Source organism: Phalangium opilio, unplaced genomic scaffold (genome assembly GCF_054372755.1).
Source record: "Phalangium opilio isolate 3A_F unplaced genomic scaffold, DU_Popi_V2 ptg000089l_1, whole genome shotgun sequence".
Classification (NCBI taxonomy): domain Eukaryota; kingdom Metazoa; phylum Arthropoda; class Arachnida; order Opiliones; family Phalangiidae; genus Phalangium; species Phalangium opilio.
This window is the reverse complement of record NW_028324194.1, coordinates 2,706,747-2,730,622: the sequence shown is the minus strand read 5'-3', so window position 1 is coordinate 2,730,622 and position 23,876 is coordinate 2,706,747. Positions and strand designations below refer to the sequence as shown.

Genomic DNA, 23,876 nt, shown 5'->3' with positions numbered 1-23,876 from the left:
CACAAATGCGAAAGAATTGTTGAAAAGCTGGGATTACAAGCTTGAAACAGCTCCTATTCACGAGATAAATGAAAATGTTTTCGAAAAAGGAGAATGGGAAACCCTTAAAATAGGTAAATTTATAAGCACGTTACTTTTAAACCAAACAGCCGAGGTTTTTTTGAAAAAAATTAGACATGCTAAAAAGCTGAAGCTTGAAGAGTCCGTTTTGCCCCTACCGTCCCACACATATACAAATGCATACTTGGGGATTAATGAAAATTGCCACGTTCAATCAAACCTAGTAGCTGGGTTTTTACACTATCACAAAGCTATGAACATGGACATTATACTCGTGAATATAGTACATCCTCCGAAAGAATCAAATGTTCACTGTATTCTTGGCATTATTCATTTCCAAAGTCGAAAGATTTACCTACTAGACCCGCTGAGAAGCTTGAGAATTACCAGAAGTCCATTAAATTAGCCTAGGAAGTGAACAATTACAATGGCTGGTATAGCGTACGTCTAAAAACTCCTTCTAACTCCATGGATAGGGGGTTAAATTTTTCCCCCTTTCCTATCACAGTTAGAAATCTCGAGCTCCTCTCTAGAAAGTCTTTCTTGACGTGAGCGGGGCGTGACTTCTTCAGCCCATGAACGCTGCATCTCTAAAGGGTAGATTGTTTGCTTTATAAAAAATTAAAAAAAATAACGGCCACGGTTGTTAAAGGGAAGGTGAAGTAGAAAATCAAGTGGTTTTTTAATCGATTCTTCTACTAATTATAAAAAGGCAGGGGGTAACGCGATTGGTCGGACGTCCTTATTTAAAATTATCTTTTAAATCTGAACCTAATTTGAATTTTAAAATCATTCGGAGCTAGTATTTCCTGAATGTTTGACTATGCAGACTGGTCTTGTAAATAGTAGGGGAATCGATAAAAAAATCACTTGATTTTCTACTTCACCCTCCCTTTAAATAGTTTTTTCAATAGGTTTATGAAGAGTCATAAAAAACTGAATGACCTTGACTGTTCCAAAATTCACACCCCGATCCCTTCTCCTATTTTTAAGCGGGCTCGGTTTTACAGTGGAAGGGGGCGTTTTCGGCCAATAGTTTTTTCTCTCTTGATAGGGCAAATTTTGGCGTAGGAGTCGCACCTAAACCGGAGATCTGAGAAAAATTATCGCGAGGTGGCGAATGTGTCACCCTTCTTCAGTATTGCTACACAAGAGAGGGGAGTCCCAAACCCCGCTCTTGGTTACTTCCTAGGCTAATTTAATGGACTTCTGGAATTACCTATTCCGACCATTTTCGAGCTCTATTATTTATCGCTAGCCTTTCTCACGACGTAGCCAAAGTTGGTTTTCATTACGAACGTTGGAAGCTAATTGTTAGCAATGACTGTCTTCAACAAAAACCGAACAGCGCTGATTGCGGTCTATTAACTCGTTTATACATCTGTTCGATTTTAACTTGTCAGACTACTAAAGAAGTTGAAAGAGAAAGCGCCAACGGTCGCAAGTGGTTATACTTACTTGCCAACGCTCATGTGCATGGTAAACATAGCTACAATTTAAATGCAATTTCAGTGGCGAAATTAGGAGAAATTTCAGATATAGGGAGCGTAACGGAAGACTGCCAAAAACACGAGATAAAGTTCGTGTTTGAAAGTGGTTAATGATTACTGATGCAGATTATTCTCTTTGCCACAAAGAATCGCTCTGTAAACGTATACGATCTAGTGATCAAATTTTTTGTATAGTTTGCCGTGAATGGTATCATTTTGAATGTTTAAATCTACGCTCCAAAAGTTACAGGAATTATTATATTTGCGAATCATGCACCTCTTACATAAAATACGAAAAGAAAAGTAATACTACTACACAGGCAGTAAAACGCAGAAAAGTACAATTAGTACATCTTCCATATTAACCTATAAGTAATATGTCTACCTCTAGAACGATTGAAAGTAAATGTAAGAATTCATCATAGATGTTGAATTTTATGGCCAATATAAGAAGCTTATAACCTCGAATATGTAATAGGTATAAAAAACTGGGGGAGCTAAAATTTAAAAAAGAAACTAAAAAACTAAAAAATAATTTATGTTAAAAAAGCTAGAGAAATGTAACCTCATTATATCGTATTTTAGTTTATCATATATGCTTGACAAGGGGTCACCCGAAAGCTCGCCAGATTTTAAAACTCTTTTAATAAAAAGTTACCATGAAGTATCCGTCTCGTTTTTAAATAAAAAAAATTTAAGGATTAATTAATATAACAAAATAAAACACCTAAAAATTGCCCGCATTAAAATAATAATTCGCGAGGCTATGGTTCTGAAAGTCCGATCTGTAACCTCCCCGTGGTAGAACCGGAAACGATTTTAATCGGCTAATACAGAAGGCAAAGCTCGTTCGTTGCACCGGTAGTCTTATTGAAAGTTTGAGCACTTATTTAGCACAGGAAAAGTGATCGAAAAGGGTCCCCTAAGACAGGAATTTTAAATTTTGGGTCCATCTAAGGTTTTAATATGAAATTGTGAAAAATTAAGGGGTGTATGCCCTCCTTGGTTTTATTTTCTCTCAAGCCATGTTATACTCGTGTTTAGTCGGACTTGAGTAGCACTACTTTCTTTTCTAAGACACTCAACACTGTCTATTCATACGTCTTAGTTTTCCCGATTACATCAAATCCGACTGAACACAACTATGGTATTGTGAAAAAAATAGATAAGATTGAAGCGTGTAATCGGTGGAAATGGGTTTCGCACTTTCTCTTTAAAATGTCGCTTCCCTATACAGCACCCCCCCCCCTGAGCCACTTAGTATCACACTAAGGCAAAATCCCCCATCCCCCTGGACGCGTGACGTAATTTATGAACGGCCCCTTAGGTAATCTCGGGGAAAACTCGCCAGCTTCAAACCGAGGGGGGGGGGCAGGTACAATGCAAAGGAGAGATCAAAATAGACCATGGTTCCCTAACTTCGTGTTTTACACCCTATTTCCTTCCCCCTTTAGTGAAAAATCCTTCCGTGAGCTAAGGAACTGTTCTCCTTAATTTTCTTTTACCATCTATTTCAACGGAAACCCTCTTCAACATGCAAGCATAAGTTTATAAGGCATATTCCCAAAGTATAATACTTCCAATAGCTTGATATACCATTTACGCTTTGATAGCGTCTTATAAGAGAATCTATGATGTTCCACTAATTCTAGCTCTAAGTAATCATTGTCAAACTTATAGGACACGTCTGATATACTTATGATGGTACAAAAATGGTTGCGTAGGATATTTGCCAAGAAATGAGCCACGCCACAAAAGTCACCGTGAACACAAAGCATACCGAAAGCTAACTTGTAATTCCTCTCGGTATATTTTATCTGAAGCAACGATACCGATTGAATGGACATGAATCATGATTGGGAGATATAGGCACTAGTCCCCCCACTTACTTTTGAAACGGAGTTTATGGGCCTAGATGTAATTAAGCCCTTTATTTTCTATTTCCCCCTCTACCCCAGGGATCCCACGTCTTTAAGTAAGCCCCACAAATAAAGTTTCAAACCGTTAGCCCTCTGTTTTAGCCGATTAATTTATTAATCTTAATCGTTTCCAGTTCCACCGCGGAGAGGTAACAGATAGGACTTTGGAACCATACCTTTACGTATTAATTAAATACGAGGTTTTTTTTGTTTGGAATGACAGAAAATTTGAAAATGTTTTTATTAGAGATATAAGGATTTTTTTTAAATATATTGAAGTCTTGGTCAAACATTGTTGCCATCGATCGCTTTATGTTCTGACTTTGGTTTCTACCTTTTGAGAAATTTAGAAAATGACCATTTCGAAAGCATTATAAAAGCTTTATTTTCTATTAAGTAATATCCCCATTATCTAATTCTCTCAGTACTAAGCTTTGCGAAAAAATCGAAGGTAGAAATGCAGTCAAGAATGCAAAAAATATAAATGGGCAAAAAATACCCAGACTCTCTAATATAAGGGGACTTAAATGAATCGGTTATTTTTATGTTATAATACCTGCGTTTCTCATTTAAAAGTATGTTTGCCAACTTCAACAGACTGTTACACTCTGCGTCATAGCTACCACTTTTATCATAAGGATTGAATATATATATATATCTTTAGTAGACTTTTTCGTGACAGCAATTATGTACATACTGTTACATGGTACAGTATGAGTCAACTTCATCCCATAGTAAAGAATCCCTATCCATAGCGTTAATAGAGTCTGGCGCATCGATGATTTTATAGTCCAAGTGTTGAGGAAAGTGGCCTTTTCTCCCTCTCTTTCCTATGATTGAACTTTTGTAATTTTCTGATAGCGAAAATAGTGGCTCTTTGATAACGGGTTCAACTCTTTCCCAAAGCTTCTGCACAGCTAATAAGTGATAGCACACTCCTTTTGAAAATTTACACGAACATTGTCTCTCCGTGTCTCTTGGATTAACAACAAAATTCCTATTTTCAAACGGGGCTTTAACCAGATATACCCGGTTTTGCGAGTTGAAATAAATGAGTTTGTTTTTCACACACATTTCCGCAATGTAATTAAATGTTTTCCTGCATAACGCAATAGGAGTTTTTGAATCAGAAAGACGTTCCATTCTAACACTTTCGATAATATTCTCTTCAGAGCTCAATTCCACTCTTATGTCAAAATTTATTTTTTGGGGACAACGCCATCTTTTAATGCATAATTTCCCAGATTTCGATGAGCTAAATCAAACTCCTTTAGATAGGACATCTGTTTGATAGTGAATATCATAATGGCTTCATCAAAATTAAGCTCTTTATTTTGACAGGTCAATTTCAACTGACGGTTGAAGGACTCGCTGAGATTGTTTGTGGGTTTTTTCGTTTGAAACGCGGCGAAACGTTTATATTGCGCAGCAATAGTTTCACATTGATACAAATCGTTAAATTGAGCCTTAATACCTTGAACATCGTAGATTGTTTTTCCGTCTTGACGATTTAGCCAGACTTCAATGTCTTTATTTATGTGATTGCTGCAGAAACACAAATTTTTCTCCCCAACTTGACAACTTTCAATGACAGCGTTAACAATCCCCTTCTCTCTATCCGTCACTATGGGAACATTCCATCCCCACAAATCCAAATCTAGTTCTTTTGCAACGTAATCCCTCCAAAAAAATTTATGTACTGATCCAAATTTATTTTGGTGTAGCATATACAACACAGGGAAAATTGGGTCTTCTCCTCGACCACTAGTAAATTTCAGTTCCGTGTTTCGAATAATAATGGTAGTAACGTAAAAATTTCCAAGATTAAATGTTGTGTCGCAATTTATACACTGTTCTGGGTTTTCGTTTCCCTGGTAAGCCTCCCTGAGAAGTCGTTTAGCCAAAGTGACGGCTTCAGGGTGACCAAATATGATACACAATTCTTGCTCAAAATCAATTCTTCTAATTATGCCACTAAATATTTCAGATTCTTCCAAGGCGATAACAGAGTCTAGCGAATCTTTCGATATTTGATGGAATTTATTTTGTCGGTATTTAGCGTTTTTGGCCTGTTTTGTATTTCTGGGCAAAACTGAGGACTCTATATCGCCAATATTTACGTCTGTTGTTTCGATCCCTTTATTTACTTCATTTTTGTTCAGTTCATTGTTTATTTCCTTTTGAATTGTGGAATATACCTTTTGGGGAGATGATTGCTTGGTAATCGTTTCACATTTAACCTTATGCAAAGTTGAATGATAAGTAGGGTACCAATTACGGTTCATTTGTTTAGCGTTTCCATGTGCTCTATTAACCCAAAGGTTTTCATTCCCTTTGTACTGAATCAACACAGGTCTAGGTAGAGTTTGCTTGTTTCTTAAAGTGTAAACGAATTTCTGAAACTCTTTACAAAAATGAGCTTTGTTAGTAAGCCTGATATTATAATAACGTTTCACAACTGGATGAGTATCTTTTTTACTCGTATTTCCTACTAAATCCCAACGCATTCCGTCATTGAACAGATCTCTCTCTTTAAGTTTGTCATTTGTTGACAAAACGAAAATATCTCCTCCTCTTAGATTTGTTTTTGGACAGTAATTAAGAACATTATGTGTAATAGCATAAGGAAATTATGCTCTCTCTAAGGGCCCAAGCGCATCTATTATTAAAAACATCTAGTTCTGCTAGATGTGACGTAGATTTTGTATAGGGGCTCCTTCCGAATTTTTCGTGAAATTCGCGGGAGAGAAAAATAATTTTCAAAATCAGTCACGACCGATATCCTAAGCCGGTCGTGGTCTAGAGGCGAGCTCTGAGATAACGCTCCCAAGCGGTTGGGAATCAAACTAAAACAGGCGGGGAGGCGAGTGGCGAGACGCAAGAGAGGAAGGACTGAGGGGAAAAAATAAGTAAGAGAATTTCCAGAACCCCCCCAGTTCTCTCAGACACAAGAGGTAAATTCGCGCTTAGTAAAAATCACGAAGAGCTGTCGTGAGAAATCTTTGAAGGAGGGAAAAATGTTCAATGCCGGGTTACTCTGCAGCGAATGCGCTCGGCCTCTGTTTAGGCTATACAATTATTATACCACTTGAGATGAGACGGATGGCTAACCAAATCGGACATACATACATTTCATCCGTAACATAGAATCTTGGGCCCTTAGAGAGAGTATAATTTCCTTATGGTAATAGTTCCATCTTTCACTTTTAATAAGACATCTAAGGCGTCATCTTTAGTAAAAACTTTACACACACCACTCCTATACGCCAAAGATGTCTCAGTGGGCAAATCATTAGGAACGTGATCAGTTTTTGAATCAGTTTTGCCAGCATTCTCAGCCATTTTAAAGGGAAAGTGCAAGAATTAAGGGGCCCTAATAAAAGGCAAAAACGGCTCAAGTTTCTACTTTGTTGAAATAAACTTAATGGCGTGAGTCCACAGGTCACTTTCTTAAGTGTTTTGAATATGAGAGCTTAAGACCAAAACGGCCTAATTAGATTCTAGTTTTTTAAAATTCCCTCTATATGGTCAGCACGCAAAAACTGCGAGTCCAGAGGTCACTTTATTAAGTGTTTGGAACTAGGAGAGCTTGAAGCCAAAACGGCACAAGATTCTAGTTTATTGATATTCCCTTTAAATGGCAGCAACGCAAAAACAGCGAGCTCCAAGGGTGACTATGTTTAGATTTTAGAACTAGAAGCGCTTGAAGCCAAAACAGTCAAAAATGCTTCTCCACACACCGTAATGATGGCACCGACTGATTCCATTTTCACCACTGCGACCGAATTAATAAAACATTACCAAATGGTTTTTGATACTGTTGGTAAACTACCAGCAGCATATGATATCAAGTTGAAACCTAATGCTGTTCCCATTGCCTCAGCTTGTCACAAAATACCTCACGCGTATCGTCAAGCCACGTATGATGCATTGGACCGTATGCTGCAACTCGATATTATAACTCCGGTCACCGAACCGACAGATTGGATTCACCCTATTGTGGTAGTCCCTAAGCAAACGAAAGCACCCATATCAGGCGCTCAGACCAGTTCAAGTCCTGAAGTGCGCATTTGTCTGGATCCCCGCAATTTGAATGGAGCCATAAAACGGGAACCTTATCCTCTCCCAACCACACAAGAAATTTTTGCGGAATTACATGGCTGCACCGTATTCACTGTTCTCGACGCCCAAAGTGCCTTTTGGCAAATTCCATTAACTGAAAACAGTTCCCGTCTCTGCACATTTGCAACACCACATGGACGGTACCGTTTCAAAAGGCTCCCTTATGGTATCGTCACTGCCACTGAGGTTTTCCAACGCCAAATGCGACACATATTTCCGCTACACCAATTTCCCAATGTTCACATCTCCACAGACGACTTCTTGATAGCAACACCAGACATGAAATCTCACCTGACAGTCCTTCAACGTATTCTGGAACAAGCTAAACAATATGGTTTACGTTTCAGCACACGAAAAATGCAACTGGCAGTACCCCGTATTACGTATTTGGGGCATCTCATTACGGACAAGGGTGTTCATGTAGATCCGAAGAAAGTTGAAGCCATCTGCTTGCTACCACCGCCACAAGACAAGAAAGCACTTCAGCGATTTCTAGGCATGGTTAACTATATCTGCCGTTTCATACCAACATATGCCGAAAATACAGCACCACTAAGAGAATTGCTTAAAACCGATGTCATTTATCAATGGACCCCGACTCATCAAAAACATTATGATCTATTAAAAACAAGTATCTCATCTGCGCCAATACTTCAATTCTATGATCCCAAATTACCAAACGTCATTTCGACAGATGCCAGTCAGTTTGGAGTCGGTGCGGTACTGATGCAAGACAACAAGCCTATCGCTTACACATCCACAACTTTCACTGAGACACAAAGAAGATACGCCCAAATTGAAAAGGAGTTTCTCGCCGTTATCCATGCATGTGAACACTTTGACTTTTACATTGCTGGCACTCCGGTAACAATTGAAACGGACCACAGTCCTCTATTGGCCATAGTCAAGAAACCAATGACCCTACTGTCACCACGACTTCAACGCCTACTTCTTCGATTTTTTCGGTACAATCCCAAGCTGGTCTATGTTCCTGGCAGTAAACTCTATGTGGCTGATACGCTATCCAGGGAACCGCTCACGCATTGCCAAATCAATACCGACACACTGGACGGTCCACATATGGCGGTCTACGCCATTACTACACTAAACACAAGCACCCTGGATAAATACAAGACAGCAACTGATCATGATCCCACATTGGCCCAAATTCATGAGTACATCACAGAAGGATGGCCAAGATATCGCAATCAACTGATTCCCGAAGCCACACCATTCTGGCAATATCAAGCCGAACTTCATGCTCATGACGGACTAATATATAGAGGGACAACCCTACTAGTACCAAAAGCACTCCAACAGGAAACGTTACCCAAATTCATGGCGCACACCAAGGGATCAATGCATCGATATCTAGAGCCAAACAAAACGTGTTCTGGCCAAACATGGTCGCAGACATCACGCATTATGTGTTATATATGACATAGACTTATAGACAACATAGACTTATGTAAATAGTTATGTAAATAGTTAACTTATAAATCGATAATAGTTTTATGTAAATAAGAACAAAGGTCAACCCTAAAGCTGATAACAGCTTACTATATAAACAACGGGCAACCTGCCCCGAATTGTACTTTGATTAGATCATTAAACGATGTTACCAACAACTGAATAAGCCTCGCCGTTCCTCTTAACATTACATGGTGTCAGAAGTGGGATGTCGTCAACATCTTTCAAAAGCCCGGAGCCATTTAACCCAAGTTCCAGTAATCCCGCAACGGACTGGACAGACTACCGTGATGCTTTCAAGATCTACGCCCTAGCAGCCAAATTGAGCGACGAGGCGCCTGCCGTCCAAATAGCGATCTTTCAGCACATCCTTGGTCCCGCCGGACGACGCGTGTACAACACCCTCCAGATACCAGATCCGCCGGCCATAACCATCGATCGGATCTATGCAGCATTTGACGCCCATTACGCACCTTACAAACATCTCATACAACTGAATAAGCCTCGCCGTTCCTCTTAACATTACATTATGTACAAAATTGCACCATCTGTCGACAGAGAGACCCGATGAACATCAAACAGCCGTTCACACCTCATCCGCCACCACAATATCCCTGGCAGACAGTTGGAACCGACCTCTTCCAGATCAATTCCAAACATATAATCCTGATGATAGACTATTATTCAAAGTACATTGAAGCTAAAGAATTACGACTTACTAATGCCCAAGCCATTATCAACTTTATGAATCCGCAATTCGCGCGACACGGAGCACCACAACGACTGGTGTCTGATAATGGACCGCCTTTTAACTCCCTCCAATTTAAAGAATTCTTGCAACAATGGCACGTCGACCATGTTACATCTAGTCCACACTATCCTCAATCTAACGGAATGTCGGAAAGAGCTGTTCAAACTTTAAAGAACTCTCTCCATAAAGCGCAACAAGAAGGGAAGGACCTACATTATGTCCTAATGGAATACCGGGCAACTCCTAAAAGCAATGGGTTGTCCCCAGCAGAAATGCTTATGGGACGCCGGATACGTACCCCATTAACAACGACTACAAAAAATCTAAAACAGCATTATCCAACAAGACAAATTGATCGCGCACTGCAGGACAACTACGCTAACATGAAACAGAACACGAGCCACCGTCCTACATTACCACCTCTACAGATTAGTCAGAAAGTTCGCTATTACGCCGCGCATCGCACCTGGTTACCAGCAACAATAACTGCAACTGCCAGAGAACCACTATCGTATCACATCTTAACAGAGAAAGGTCAAAACTTTCGTCGCAATCGAATACATCTACGTCCCGAAAGTCAGATCAAACACAACTTCATTCAAGAACCATCTGGCATCCCACGGAATAGAGAACCCTCACTAGTCTCTCAGAAGGCAAGACCTAGCGGTATCTCACGGAATAGAGAACGGTCACCGACGCATCATAAGGCAAGCGCCAGAATAGGTCAAAATCCGGAACAATATCAACAACCCCCACCACTGCCGTTACTAAATCAAATATGCCTACCGCGACCTGGACCAATTCATGAACCCCAACGAATGTCATCACCAACCGTACCACAGAATCAGACACTACCATCAACCCTGCCAATATCTTCAAATGCTTCCGAACCGCAACAGTCAAACGACGCAACTAAGATATCTCACATTCATAATCGGATACAACAGCAGAACCCGCCGACATTAGCAATTGAACCTATCACACGTCCTTTCATCATGACTAGAGTACCTGGAAACTCACCATGCATACCATATCGACAACCCTTCCCGAAACCATATCGACAACCCCTCCCGAAACTGCTAGCGACTCATGATAATATGACGCAACGACAAACAAGCAACGAACAAGAAAAAGAACATGAGTCAGCACCAAGAACACGTCGACCTCCGCAACGATATTCACCCTAAGGTTCAGAATAGAAGCTTTTAATTGAATGTTAACTGTATGATCTCTTATAAAACTAACTTATTGCTTAATCTTAATGAATACTAATTAAGTGTTTTTCTGTTAAAAAATTTATAAAATTGTTATGGAAAAGAGGATGTTATAATGAGGTCAAGGGTCACCCCCTGACCGACCAATGGGAATCGTTAACGTAACTTGACCTCTGACCCTAGGAGATAACCTGAGGGCAAAAGCATTGATTTTAACTTCAGTTGACATGTAGCTATCATGCTGTACAGTTAGTTAATAAACTATTTTAATTAATAAATTAAACCTGAATTACTATCATTTAACAGCACCCTGAATTTAAGTGAGATAATAGCTAGTTATTAACTATTTAAGTAGTGTATGTTAAACCAAACACGTTTCTGATTATGTATAGTAAATTTGAATTAATTTGATCGGTAATTAACTTAAATATAAGCATTTTCTGTAAAATAGTAAGTTGAAGTTAAATTTAAGTAAATTCGTTTAGAATTAAGTTTTAAAATGTTTTATAGTATAGATCATAGCTTACTTATTATATATTCGCAATTTTGAACCAGTTTCACCGGTAATTAACTTAAATATATGTCTTTTTCTATAAAACTACTGTTATAGTAGTTTTCCTACTGAGGGCATTTGTAGGCACTTTCTGTAATTCAGTAAAAAAGTGGCGGCCTTAGATATCTTTTTGTAAATATATTTTATTAAATCTACTTTTATACATTGCTCTATTTTTTATACCCCCTCCACTTTTTGTTTTCATTTCATTATATACCGGCCTCACAAGCAGTCGACTAAAAACTCCTAGAAAAGAGACCCATGTCAGCGTGGGAAATAAGGCGGTGGCACAGGGCAAATGACCAGTTTAAAAATTAAATCGGAGGGGGGTCAGTGGTCCACTTGACCACTAATAAAATTCAAGGGTAAACAGAGTTCAGACATTATCTTAACTATTTTAATTATCCCTTTCTTTAGTTTAGCAGACGACACGCCCTGGTCAATGGTCATGGACCAGTCCCATGTAATTATCCCTGGTCCGGGCCCCAGGACAACAGTCACGATCGGCCCTGATTCTATAAAAAAAATTATCCCTGGTTCCGTTTTGCATGTTCATTCTGTACTGGCCTCTCAAATAGGCCACTGTGAACCCCTAATTAAAATGCTCCCCCATCTCGTTTTCCCTGTTTATTAGGTACAAGTCTCTTTTCACAGCAGAAAGACAATAAAATAGCAATATTTTGGAAAAGGCTGCAATTTATGACCGCTACACGCCTAAACGCATTCTGCCCTCGATCTTGAAAAACTACCCGGGGGGGGGGTAAATATAATAACAAGGACTCGCGACGGAAATCGCGGAGCACACACTGCGGAAATATAGTTATGAAATTTTTAACACCCGCTGAAACATTTACAATTCCATACCAGGATAGAAAAATATTTGAAGCAAGCTCCAATTTTAAAAATAAACAACGATATTTTGCTAAATTGCGTAGATTATTTCGGAACTAAATGAAGATAAACAGTAATATTTTGGAAAAGGCGTAACATTATTTGGGAAATAAATGAAGATAGACAACAATATTTTGGAAAAGGTATAATATTATTTGGGAAGTAAATGAAGATAAACCACAATATTTTGGAAAAGGCGTAACATTATTTGGGAAATAAATGAAGATAAACCACAATATTTTGGAAAAGGTATAATATTATTTGGGAAGTAAATGAAGATAAACCACAATATTTTGGAAAAGGCGTAACATTATTTCGGAAATAAATGAAGATAAACAATAATATTTTGGAAAAGGCGTAACATTATTTGGGAAGTAAATGAAGATAAAGCACAATATTTTGGAAAAGGCATAATATTGTTTGTTAAGTAAATGAAGATAATTAGCAATATTTTTGAAAAGGCGGCCAATTATTGGGAAGCAAATGATGGTGAACAACAATATTTTAAAAAGGCTTCAATATGTTAGAAGGAAGTGTATACAGGGTTCATACGAAATTTCCAAACCCAATTTCCCTGATATTTCCAGGTTTTCCAGAGTACTTCTTATAAATTTCCAGGTGCATTTTTTGCATTGGAGGAGTGTTATACCAGACTATACCTACAACCACATTTTATAGGCTCATGCCTCTGTGGTTGCCAGTAGCTTTAGTTACGAAATAAATATTATATGTTTACCATTCTTTGTTAGGTTATAATAGACAGTACCAAAATACAGAATTCCATACACCAGGGCTGAAACTCACTCAAACGCTCAATTTTAGTTGAATACGTGACTAATTAATTTAGAAATAGTAAGCAAAAAGTGACTAAATAGGGGCAAATTAAGCCGAATTAAGCTATAAAAAAGGGCCACTTGAAATGAAATGTTTTCAGAGATGACCGATTTAAAAGATATTTTGAAGGTCAGTGTCGTAATTTAGCCCAATCTATGGTCTTAGATATTTCCAGTCAAAGGAAAGGTCACCTCATAAAAGGTCTACGGCGAAATTCAATTACAGAATTCAAAGCAATTGATGCCGTTTTAAATCATAAACAAAACATTCATTTGAACTGGATTAATTTTAAATAATAAGTTAAACATTTGCTGAGCGAGCGAAGCGAGCTCCACGGTTTTTGGGTTTGATCAACTGTGATCTCGCTATTTTTGCCTTTAAACCGTCATAAGACGATTTTTTTCGTGCACCAAATTAGATTATGGGTGTATTTTTTCACTTTATTTAATTTCCCTGATTTTTTGGAAATAAAATTAATTTTCCCTGATTTTTCGAAGAAATTTTCATTTTCCCTGATATTTCCCTGATTTTTTTCCTCTACACCAATTTCCCTGATATTTCCAGGTTTTCCCGGTTTTCCATGTTCGTATGAACCCTGGTGATTATTTTTCACTCATGTCGGGTGGCTTTCGGGTCAATAAGGGGTGATTATTTGTCATCTCGAGTAAATAACGGGTGATAATGTGTCACTCATGTCGGGCGTTTTTCGGGTCAATAACGAGTGATTATTTTTCACTCATGTCGGGTGGCTTTTGGGTCAATAAGGGGTGATTATTTTTCACTCATATCGGGTGGCTTTTGGGTCAATAAGGGGTGATTATTTTTCACCCATGTCGGGTGGCTTTCGGGTCAATAAGGGGTGATTATTTGTCATCTCGGGTCAATAACGGGTGATTATATGTCATCTCGGGTCAATAACGGGTGATTATTTGTCATCTCGGGTCAATAACGGGTGATAATGTGTCACTCATGTCGGGTGTCTTTCGGGTCAATAACGAGTGATTATTTTTCACTCATGTCGGGTGGCTTTTGGGTCAATAAGGGGTGATTATTTTTCACTCATGTCGGGTGGCTTTTGGGTCAATAAGGGGTGATTATTTTTCACTCATGTCGGGTGGCTTTCGGGTCAATAAGGGGTGATTATTTGTCATCTCGAGTAAATAACGGGTGATAATGTGTCACTCATGTCGGGCGTTTTTCGGGTCAATAACGAGTGATTATTTTTCACTCATGTCGGGTGGCTTTTGGGTCAATAAGGGGTGACTATTTTTCACTCATATCGGGTGGGTTTTGGGTCAATAAGGGGTGATTATTTTTCACTCATGTCGGGTGGCTTTCGGGTCAATAAGGGGTGATTATTTGTCATCTCGAGTAAATAACGGGTGATAATGCATCACTCATGTCGGGTGTCTTTTGGGTTAATAGCGGGTGATTATTTGTCACTCATGTCGAGTGGCTTTTGGGTCAATAACGGGTGATTAATTATCTGTCATCTAGGGTCAATAACGGGTGATTAATTATCTGTCATCTCGGGTGATTATTTTACATCTCGGGTCAATAACGGGTGATAATGTGTCACGTATGTCGGGTGTCTTTTGGGTCAATAATGGGTGATAATGTGTCACTTATGTCGGGTGTTTTGGGTCAATAATGGGTGATTATTTTTCACTCATGTTGGCTGTCTCTTGGGTCAATAACGGGTGATTATGTGTCACGTATGTCTAGTGAAAAATGAGTGATCAGGTGTCACACAGGTTTATAACGAGTGATAATATGACTCTTATCACAAATGACAATCAAGTGTAAGTCACGTAATTTTTACGTAAACGGTCAACGTGAAATATAAATAAATAGCAGGTCTATATTGGACTAATTTTAGGCAATACTTGGAGGTCTATTTTAGGGTAAGGGTAAATTCCAAAGATACAAATGGTTTCTGCGGCTAACTCCGCCCCTCGGTTGTATTTGCGAGTATGAAGGTAGGTTTCGTCCACCTCCACAAACAGTCCTGGTCCTCCAATCTGGACTTTGTCGGCCCTATTAGAAATGACAATTTCCGTTACCTCACGACACATGGAAAAATAATCCACAACTGTTCGTGAGGAACATTCACTATGGGTTGTAGCGTCGGTGACGCTCATTTTGCAAACCCAAAGGAAAACGAGAAAAAGATTGTCGGTAACCGACAAGTTTTGATTACAAAACCAGGTGTTTTTGGAGGGGACGAAAGCCTTGACACACTCGGAAGCTAAATACTCGGGAACTTTTTTCTTTGTCAGACGCGTCTGAGCGAGCTAAGGGTAAGGCGGTTAAATAAAACTTGTTTTAGGAAAACACTTTGGTGGGAACATTCATTTTTTTGTGGGAAGAGTTAATTATTGAAATAAAATCGTAATTTATGGCTTTCAAAAGCAATAGCGTTGCAGCTATGAGAAGGTTGCTAAATGGAAAGGACGTAACAGATTTCAGCAGAGTTCCTGAACACATTGTGTGTGCTTTTTTTGACGAATGTACGTATTTAAAAAGAATGCAAGTTGTAGCATTCTGCATATTGAATGGTATATCAGAGTACAATTTTTGGCGAATCATTCGTTGGAAAGATTATTCAAGGACGAACGTAAGGTTGCTGATCTTTTCATTTACATGAAAAAACGGGAAAATCTTGGTAGATTTTATTCCTACAAGGCTTATTGAATATTTAGATGGGTCCATTAGATATTTTGGCTCTCGAATTCAGTCGCCTTAATTAAGTTAAATTATTTTGTTTTGGATTGGTATCTTTCATTCTTGAGTACTGGCTTTTTTAAGAGATTTGCTGGAATTACAGTAAATATAAACGGCAGTAGGCAAGGGGACCTGCCTAAACAAAACTCCCCATGAGAAACGACGTGTGGCCACCTCCAAGTGGTGTTTCTCGGGTAACGCTAAGTGCCACATTTTAAGCAAATTTTATATAATTTTCCAAATAAGTGACCGCCTTTCCAAAATATGTTGTTTATCATCCCAAATAATGTTACGCCTTTTCCAAAATATTGTTGTTTATCTTCATTTATTTCGCAAATAATGTTACGCCTTTTCCAAAATATTGTGGTTTATCTTCATTTACTTCCCAAATAATGTTATGCCTTTTCCAAAATATTGTGGTTTATCTTCATTTACTTCCCAAATAATATTCTACCTTTTCCAAAATATTGTGGTTTATCTTCATTTATTTCCCAAATAATGTTATGCCTTTTCCAAAATATTGTGGTTTATCTTCATTTATTTCCCAAATAATGTTACGCCTTTTCCAAAATATTGTTGTTTATCTTCATTTATTTCCCAAATATAGTTACGCCTTTTCCAAAATATTGTGGTTTATCTTCATTTACTTCCCAAATAATATTACGCCTTTTCCAAAATATTGTGGTTTATCTTCATTTACTTCCCAAATAATATTACGCCTTTTCCAAAATATTGTGGTTTATCTTCATTTACTTCCCAAATAATGTTACGCCTTTTCCAAAATATTGTGGTTTATCTTCATTTACTTCCCAAATAATGTTACACCTTTTCCAAAATATTGTTGTTTATCTTCATTTACTTCCCAAATAATGTTATGCCTTTTCCAAAATATTGTGGTTTATCTTCATTTACTTCCCAAATAATATTATACCTTTTCCAAAATATTGTGGTTTATCTTCATTTATTTCCCAAATAATGTTACGCCTTTTCCAAAATATTGTGGTTTATCTTCATTTACTTCCCAAATAATATTATACCTTTTAAAAAATATTGTGGTTTATCTTCATTTATTTCCCAAATAATGTTACGCCTTTTCCAAAATATTATTGTTTATCTTCATTTAGTTCCGAAATAATCTACGCAATTTAGCAAAATATCGTTGTTTATTTTTAAAATTGGAGCTTGCTTCAAATATTTTTCTATCCTGGTATGGAATTGTAAATGTTTCAGCGGGTGTTAAAAATTTCATAGCTATATTTCCGCAGTGTGTGCTCCGCGATTTCCGTCGCGAGTCCTTGTTATTATATTTACCCCCCCCCCCCGGATAGTTTTTCAAGATCGAGGGCAGAATGCGTTTAGGCGCGTAGCGGTCTTAATTACATGCAATTTTCAAATTTTCAAAAACTTTTTTGACCAATTTGCGGCGAGTTTAGAATTTTTTCAGTATTTTTTTCGAACTCCCCGTGGCCTAATTAGTCAGAATCAAGTGTTGGTTGAGTTAGTTAGGTAATGGTAAATGGACCGCCTCTAAAATATAAATGAACCCCACCATTTTACAAAAGTATATAACATACGTTACCTTTTGGGTGTAACAATAAAATTATAGGTATAAACAAATGTGGATGAGAGGGAAAGTATGACGATGGCCATAGAGCCTGGGTTAAAAAACGCGGACATCAAAGTTTCGCCAATAACTATTTAGTTTACTAGTGACTGATGGACTTGCAAACTCGCGACTGAAAGTAGTTCAGGTAGTTATGCTTCTTGGTTTAACCATAGCCCACTCGATCACGCGCATCACGACGCAAGCTGCTCGCGCTATAGCTTAATTACCGAGATTACACAATAGCAGACGACGGTAACCGCGTAACCGCGAATTAACACAAGACCTATTTTAATGGAGTGAACAGGCACAGTATAGCTACGCCAATAAAACGGTCAACTACGGCGAAACTCTGATGACTCGCGACTTTTGGCCATTTTCATACTTTTCCTCTCATCCACTTTTGGTATAAACAAAATTTAATATACATTCTTACCAGTCAGTCAGGGTTCCTATATGAACGATTTTCTTTTACTGTAACCGATACCGCAACAAAGGGGGAACCTAACCCTTACCCACTCGTCAATCTCTAGCAGACGACATCACATTCACAGTCTATAGATCAAATAGTTCTCAGAAGCAGAACCGTCATAATTCGCTACGGCATCTTGAAGACTCACCTACTATACTAGGCCCAGACCAAAAGTTTTATTTGAGACAGCAAAGATTAAAGACGCCTCTAATCATCCGAAGGTCCATCTAAATGGTTGGTACTTTTTATTTTATATCATTTTTTTATAATGTATTATTTTTTAAATTATATTTATTGCGATTTGCAATTTGTCGAGGTAACCGCCTCTGGTTGTCAATTGACTCGATTAGCTTGTCCTGCAGCGTGGGAAATAAGGCGATGGCACAGGGCAAATGACCAGTTTAAACATTGCCTGGTCCAGTAGAAAAATTAAATCGGAGGGGGGGGGGTCAGTGGTCCACGAGGCCACTAAGAAAATTCAAGGGTAACCACTAACCAGAGTACAGACAATAACTCAACTATTTTAACTGTCCAGTGTCCACTTCTTTAGTTTAGCAGACGACGCGCCCTGCTCAATGGTCATGGAGCAGGTTATTTATTCCAGGCCATGGGGGTCTCTGGCCCAATTTCCAGTTTTAAACCAAAAATATTCATTTCCCACCCTGCTGTCCTGTCATACTCGTACCAGTCTGGGAAATTGCACACTTCATCTGGTCCAAAACCAGTTTTTTAATTGCTTCGAGTGGTTTTTTAATTCAAAAAGTGGGGGTTACTGGTCCTAGGGACCGGCTTATTAATTGTAAATCTATAGAAGAACCAAGGGGGGGGGGACCAGTCCTGAGACCAGTTTAATATTTCGGACACTAGGGGGGGTCACTGGTACCAAGGACTAGTTTAAAAAATATCCTTATTTCCCAGCCTGACTCGTACTCAGGGATGCCATATTGGGCTGGAAAGCCGCCAATTGGGCTTCTTCTAAAAAATATTGGCTGGAAATAAACGGGTTGGCTGTTGGCTGGATATTGGGCATTTGGGCTTGTCTGGGTTTTTCTTTGGCTTTCTGTACTTAAAATACCGCCAATAGGCGAAGATCATTAAAATGTCCAAAAAACTGACAAATGGTACTGTCAAACCATTTGCGTAGCTTATAATTCGTCAATTTATCTATATCTATATAAATCGAAGTCCTGACTGACTGACTGACAGACTGACTGATAATCAACGCCCAGCCCAAACCGCTTGCCCTAGAAGGCTGAAAATTTGCAGGAACGTTACTCATAAGTAGTAGGCGCGTACTAAGAAAGATTTTTCCAATCCGACCCCATCTTAAAAAATGGCGCCCAGAAATGTAAAATATATTTTCTATGCAATTAAGTACGCGTGTTTCAACCGATTTCACAAATATTTAGTACACTGGTTTGCTTTAACCTTGAGACGGGCTGAATGGTCTTTCGGGTTAGATTTTTCGCCATCTTTTAAAATGGCGCCCAGAAATGTAAGAAAATATTCTCTATGCAATAAAGTCCGCGCGTTTCAACCGATTTCACAAATATTTAGTACAATGGTTTCCTTTAACCTATAGACGGGCTGAAAGGTCTTTTGGGTTCGATTTGTTGCCATCTTTTTAAATGGCGGCCAAAAACTTAAAACCCCTTCTTTATGGAATAATGTCCGCGTGAAAAGTAATAAAAATATCCCGACGGGCTGACGGACTGTGCCGAGTGCCTTCGCTCCTAGGGTGCTACAAAAATATTAGTCATCAGTAAAATCTACACATTCTTTATATCATTTTAGATGGAAGTTATAATTACACGCGAGCGACGCCGCGGGTAACGGCTAGTGGTTAAATAAAGTAGTTTAATTTTGTTTTGCGTTTTAAAAACGGTGTCAGTATGTAATATGCATTGAAATTTCTAAAAGAAAAACAAATTCCAAATTTTCACGATAAATTTTTGGCTTGTTTTTGGGCTGGATTGTTTAGATCTAAGTCAGCTTTTGGGCTTCTTTGCGAAATATAGATTGGCGGTTCTTTGGGCTTGTTTCCAATTTGATTTTGGCGGGTTGAAGGTTTTCAATCTGGCATCCCTGCCACTCGTCTACGTCGTCTGCCCCGAAACGTGTGTATTCCCACCGTTGTAGAATTATGATGGTTCCTCGTTTGCCTGTTTTTGAAGGAAGGTACTTAATAGTAGCACCTTACATTCCTGGTAGCACTGTATATCACTAGGTAAATTACTTAACTTTAGTTAATAGAAATAGCTCAAGAGATGGGTGAAAAAGTTGTGTCTCTATCAATAAGTGAGGAGCAATATCATACCGGATCAGGGATCAGGGCTGCCAAAAGGGGTCGAACGAGTGGTCATTTGTGTACTGAATTTGCAAAAGTGGGGGACAGTTCGGTCAATTTCTCTCGGGGCCCAGGTCACTGGTATTTCCAAAACGCCATCTACATGGGCTCCCACAATACGGCCAGTTTCCCCACTGTCACGCCTGGTATGATGGGGCATATAGAGCTGCAACAACAAAATATGTGTCCGATCCGTTTCAATTCCGTAACCATAAGATATTTTAATCCTTTTCCCGTTACGTTTCCATAAAATCGTTCATTAGCTCTTGAAGGAGAGAGGAGCGGAGTGCAAACCCTCATTGCTCATACCTTAAGCGTTGCCTTTGTACCCCCACCTACGGCACCGTAGTCCTCCCATCATCCCCAGCGGTTAGGTAGGGTCGTGCCGGACGAAATTGTAAAGGATGCTCCCTCTATCTCAAAAATAGAAGCTAGTACTCATAGGGAGCTAACAGTTCTGACCTTGAAACGTCACACCCTTCTATCTCTTACTGGAGTTTCATCCCCCCCTAACGGTTGGAAACAGTATTCTACGTGCAAAAATGCCAACCAGAGAGGGGTTGCGTGACGTCAGACTATCTCTTCCCCCTAGCCAGTTGTTAGCTACCTATTCAAATAAAATGGCGCTACGCGGCAGCACTTAGCAATCGCCTACGGAAGGGTAGGGGCGTGCGCGAGGTACATTGGGAGAGATACGGTGCCGCAGGTCGCCCATCATCATTTCCAATCCATCTCAACTCCCTTTCCCTGATTAGCTCTTCCGTATCCGTTCCGTTTCCACAACTCCTTCATTAGCTCTTCCGTTTTCGTTCCTTTTCCGTAATAAAGATCTTTCTTCCTTCCGATTTCGTTTTAAGCCGCCGGAACGGAACGGACTCTGCGGAAAACGGAAAAAATTCCGTTCCGTGCAGCTCTCTAGTGGGGAATGGCAATTGGGGCTGGGTTGAGTAGTTGACTTATTCAATGGGGGGAGGGGTTATCTCGGTTTTCTGTCATCGTATGATGAAGTTTTCTGTAATTCTTAGTGCTTGATCAATGGAAGCAAGCAGCTCTGGAACTCAAGTTGGTTGTACGACAATGTCTGATCAGGCAAACAGTTCCGAGGAATATAGTAGTTCTGATAAATCAAATTGCTCGGAAAGATTAAAAGACAATGAACAAACTGAAACGAGAAAGCTTAAATTAGAGCGAAGTCGACTGCGACAGCGACTAAAGCGTCAAGATTCAGACTACGCTGAGAATGAAAGGGAAAAGCAAAGGTTATACATGATGCGTAAAAGGAAAAACCCCGAGTTTGCTGAATTGGAGAGACTGAGGGGAAAATTATACCAAAGGGTGAAGCGTCAAGATCCGGAACATGTGGAAATGGAACGAGAAAAGTCAAAACTATATAAAAGATGGAAACGTCAAGATCCGCAGTACGCTGAAATGGAACGAGAGAAGAATAGAATGTACAAAAGATTGAGACGTCAAGATCCAAACTACGCGGAAAAAGAAAGAGAGAAGAGACGCTTATATCAAAGGAAGAAACGTGAAGATCCCGTATATGCTGAAAACGAACGGAAGCGCCAAAAATTAAACAGCATGATGAAACGCCAAGTACCCGCATACTTTCAGAATAATCAGCCGGATAATCAATAGACTAGTGTCGTTAGAAAGGGGGTGTAAACTGTGGACCCCACCCCTCTTGTAAATGGGGATGACACTGAGTTAAAAGATAGAAGGGTGTGTGACGTTAGCATACTTTGTACTGACACTACTCTATAGTTAAGATCCATAGAGTAATGTCAGTTCTACGTATGCAAACGTCATAGCCTTCTATCTCTTAGCTCAGTGCCATCCAGCGTGGGAAATAAGGCGCTGGCACAGGGCAAATGACCAGTTTAAAAATTGCCTGGACCAGTTTAAAAATTAAATCGGAGGGGGGTGGTCAGTGGTCCACAGGACCACTAAGGAAATTCAAGGCTTTCCAGAGTCCAGACATTAGCTAATATATTAAAATTATCCACTTCTTCAATTTAGCAGACGACGCGCCCTGGTCAGTGGTCATGGACCAGTTTATTCCAGGCCAGAGGGGTCGCTGGCCCAGTGTCCAGTTTAAAAAAAAATCCTTATTTCCCACCCTGGTGCCATCCCACTACCAGGCACGTACAGTATCCCCTCTTACAAAAGCGCGCCTAGAGGGAGGGATACACAGTCTACTTCCCTCTCTACCGACACTACTCTCAATTGTTGAGAGGTTATGATGAATTTTCATTCCAAAAGCTCTGGTAACAAGGAGAACTTGGTTTAGGTTGAACTGTAATTGTTAGCAGGAGCATTTACATAAAAAATTATTAGAAATTTGCTGCGGAGTGTGTACACATTGAAAGTGGGGTAACTCCACCCCATAGTGGTGAAGTGCCGAATTGAGTAATGTAAATAGCCATCAAAATGTATTGTAAATGTAGTAATAAAATGGAACAATGATACTATAAAATAAATTTAATGATATAAACATGGATAAAGAATGCGCGTGAGGAAATTTGTTTTCACGCTATAGGATAGGCAACTTCCTATCTCGAGCGACAGCTTATTCTGTATATACTCTGTTACAAAATCGGTTGTCAGCACGCCTAAAGCTAGGTCTCTATGTAATCTAGCCTTGCGCGTGCTGACAAGAGACAAAAAACTTCAGGATCTTCAGGATTTAAAATATCCGTGAGTTTTTTGAGCTCGAGTGCGCGGACCTCTAGGCCTTAGTTTCAAATACATGTGGTAGGCTGTAGGCTATTTTAAACGTATTTGAAACTAAGGCCTAGAGGTCCGTGCATGCACTCGAGCTAAAAAACTCGCGGATATTTTAAATCCTGAAGTTTTTTGTCTCTTGACAGCACGTACAAAGCTACGTTGCATAGAGACCTAGGTTTGCGCGTGCTGAAAACCGATGTTGTAACAGAGTATATACAGAATAAGCTGTCGGCCGAGATAGGGAGTTGCCTATCCTGTAGAGTGAAAACAAATTTCCTCACGCGCATTCTTTATCCATGATATAAAGTTGATTCGCCTGACTTTTAATGAAAGGAAAGGTTCAGGTAACATAACATTAAAAAGAACAGCCTTTTTCTAAGTATAAAAGGAAAAATATGTAACAAATAAATAAAGGCTCTCTTATTACAAAATAATTAGCATTTAATTAGTCTTAAAAACGAGGACTACAGCGCGGGGCCGGAAATAAGCACAGGACACTGTGACATTGTCCAATAAAATTTTAAAATGTCCCATAATTTTTTTAAAAACTAAGGGGGTCACTGGACATTTTGACCAATAAATTTTCCGACGTAGCTTGAATATGAAGATGCGACACTATTTATGCACACGCAAGTGGACAATGTCCAATAAATTTTCCAGTCAAATAGGGGGTCACTGCCTGGACACATGTCCTAT

The 23,876-nt window shown here is 39.2% G+C and overlaps 1 protein-coding gene and 1 long non-coding RNA gene across 3 annotated transcripts in view; both read left to right on the top strand.

Moving 5' to 3' along the window:
- LOC149646980 (uncharacterized) overlaps nt 1–23,876 on the top strand; it is a 65,389-nt gene that overhangs the window by 21,862 nt on the left and 19,651 nt on the right. The window lies entirely within an intron of this gene.
- Nucleotides 20,121–23,614, top strand: LOC149646982 (uncharacterized). 2 transcript variants are annotated; one of them, XM_089849860.1, is made up of 2 exons: nt 20,121–20,330; nt 21,476–23,614. In XM_089849860.1, exon 2 carries the CDS (start codon nt 21,486–21,488, stop codon nt 22,089–22,091), a length of 606 nt encoding a protein of 201 aa, XP_089705986.1. In that variant the 5' UTR covers nt 20,121–20,330; nt 21,476–21,485; the 3' UTR covers nt 22,092–23,614. The 2 variants fall into 2 exon arrangements, with proteins under 2 accessions (XP_089705986.1, XP_089705987.1); XM_089849861.1 differs by having other exon boundaries at nt 20,174–20,281.

What these genes read in the sequence shown, in the direction of transcription:
- LOC149646982 (XM_089849860.1), top strand. Translation starts at nt 21,486, where the DNA reads ATGGAAGCAAGCAGCTCTGGAACTCAAGTTGGTTGTACGACAATGTCT.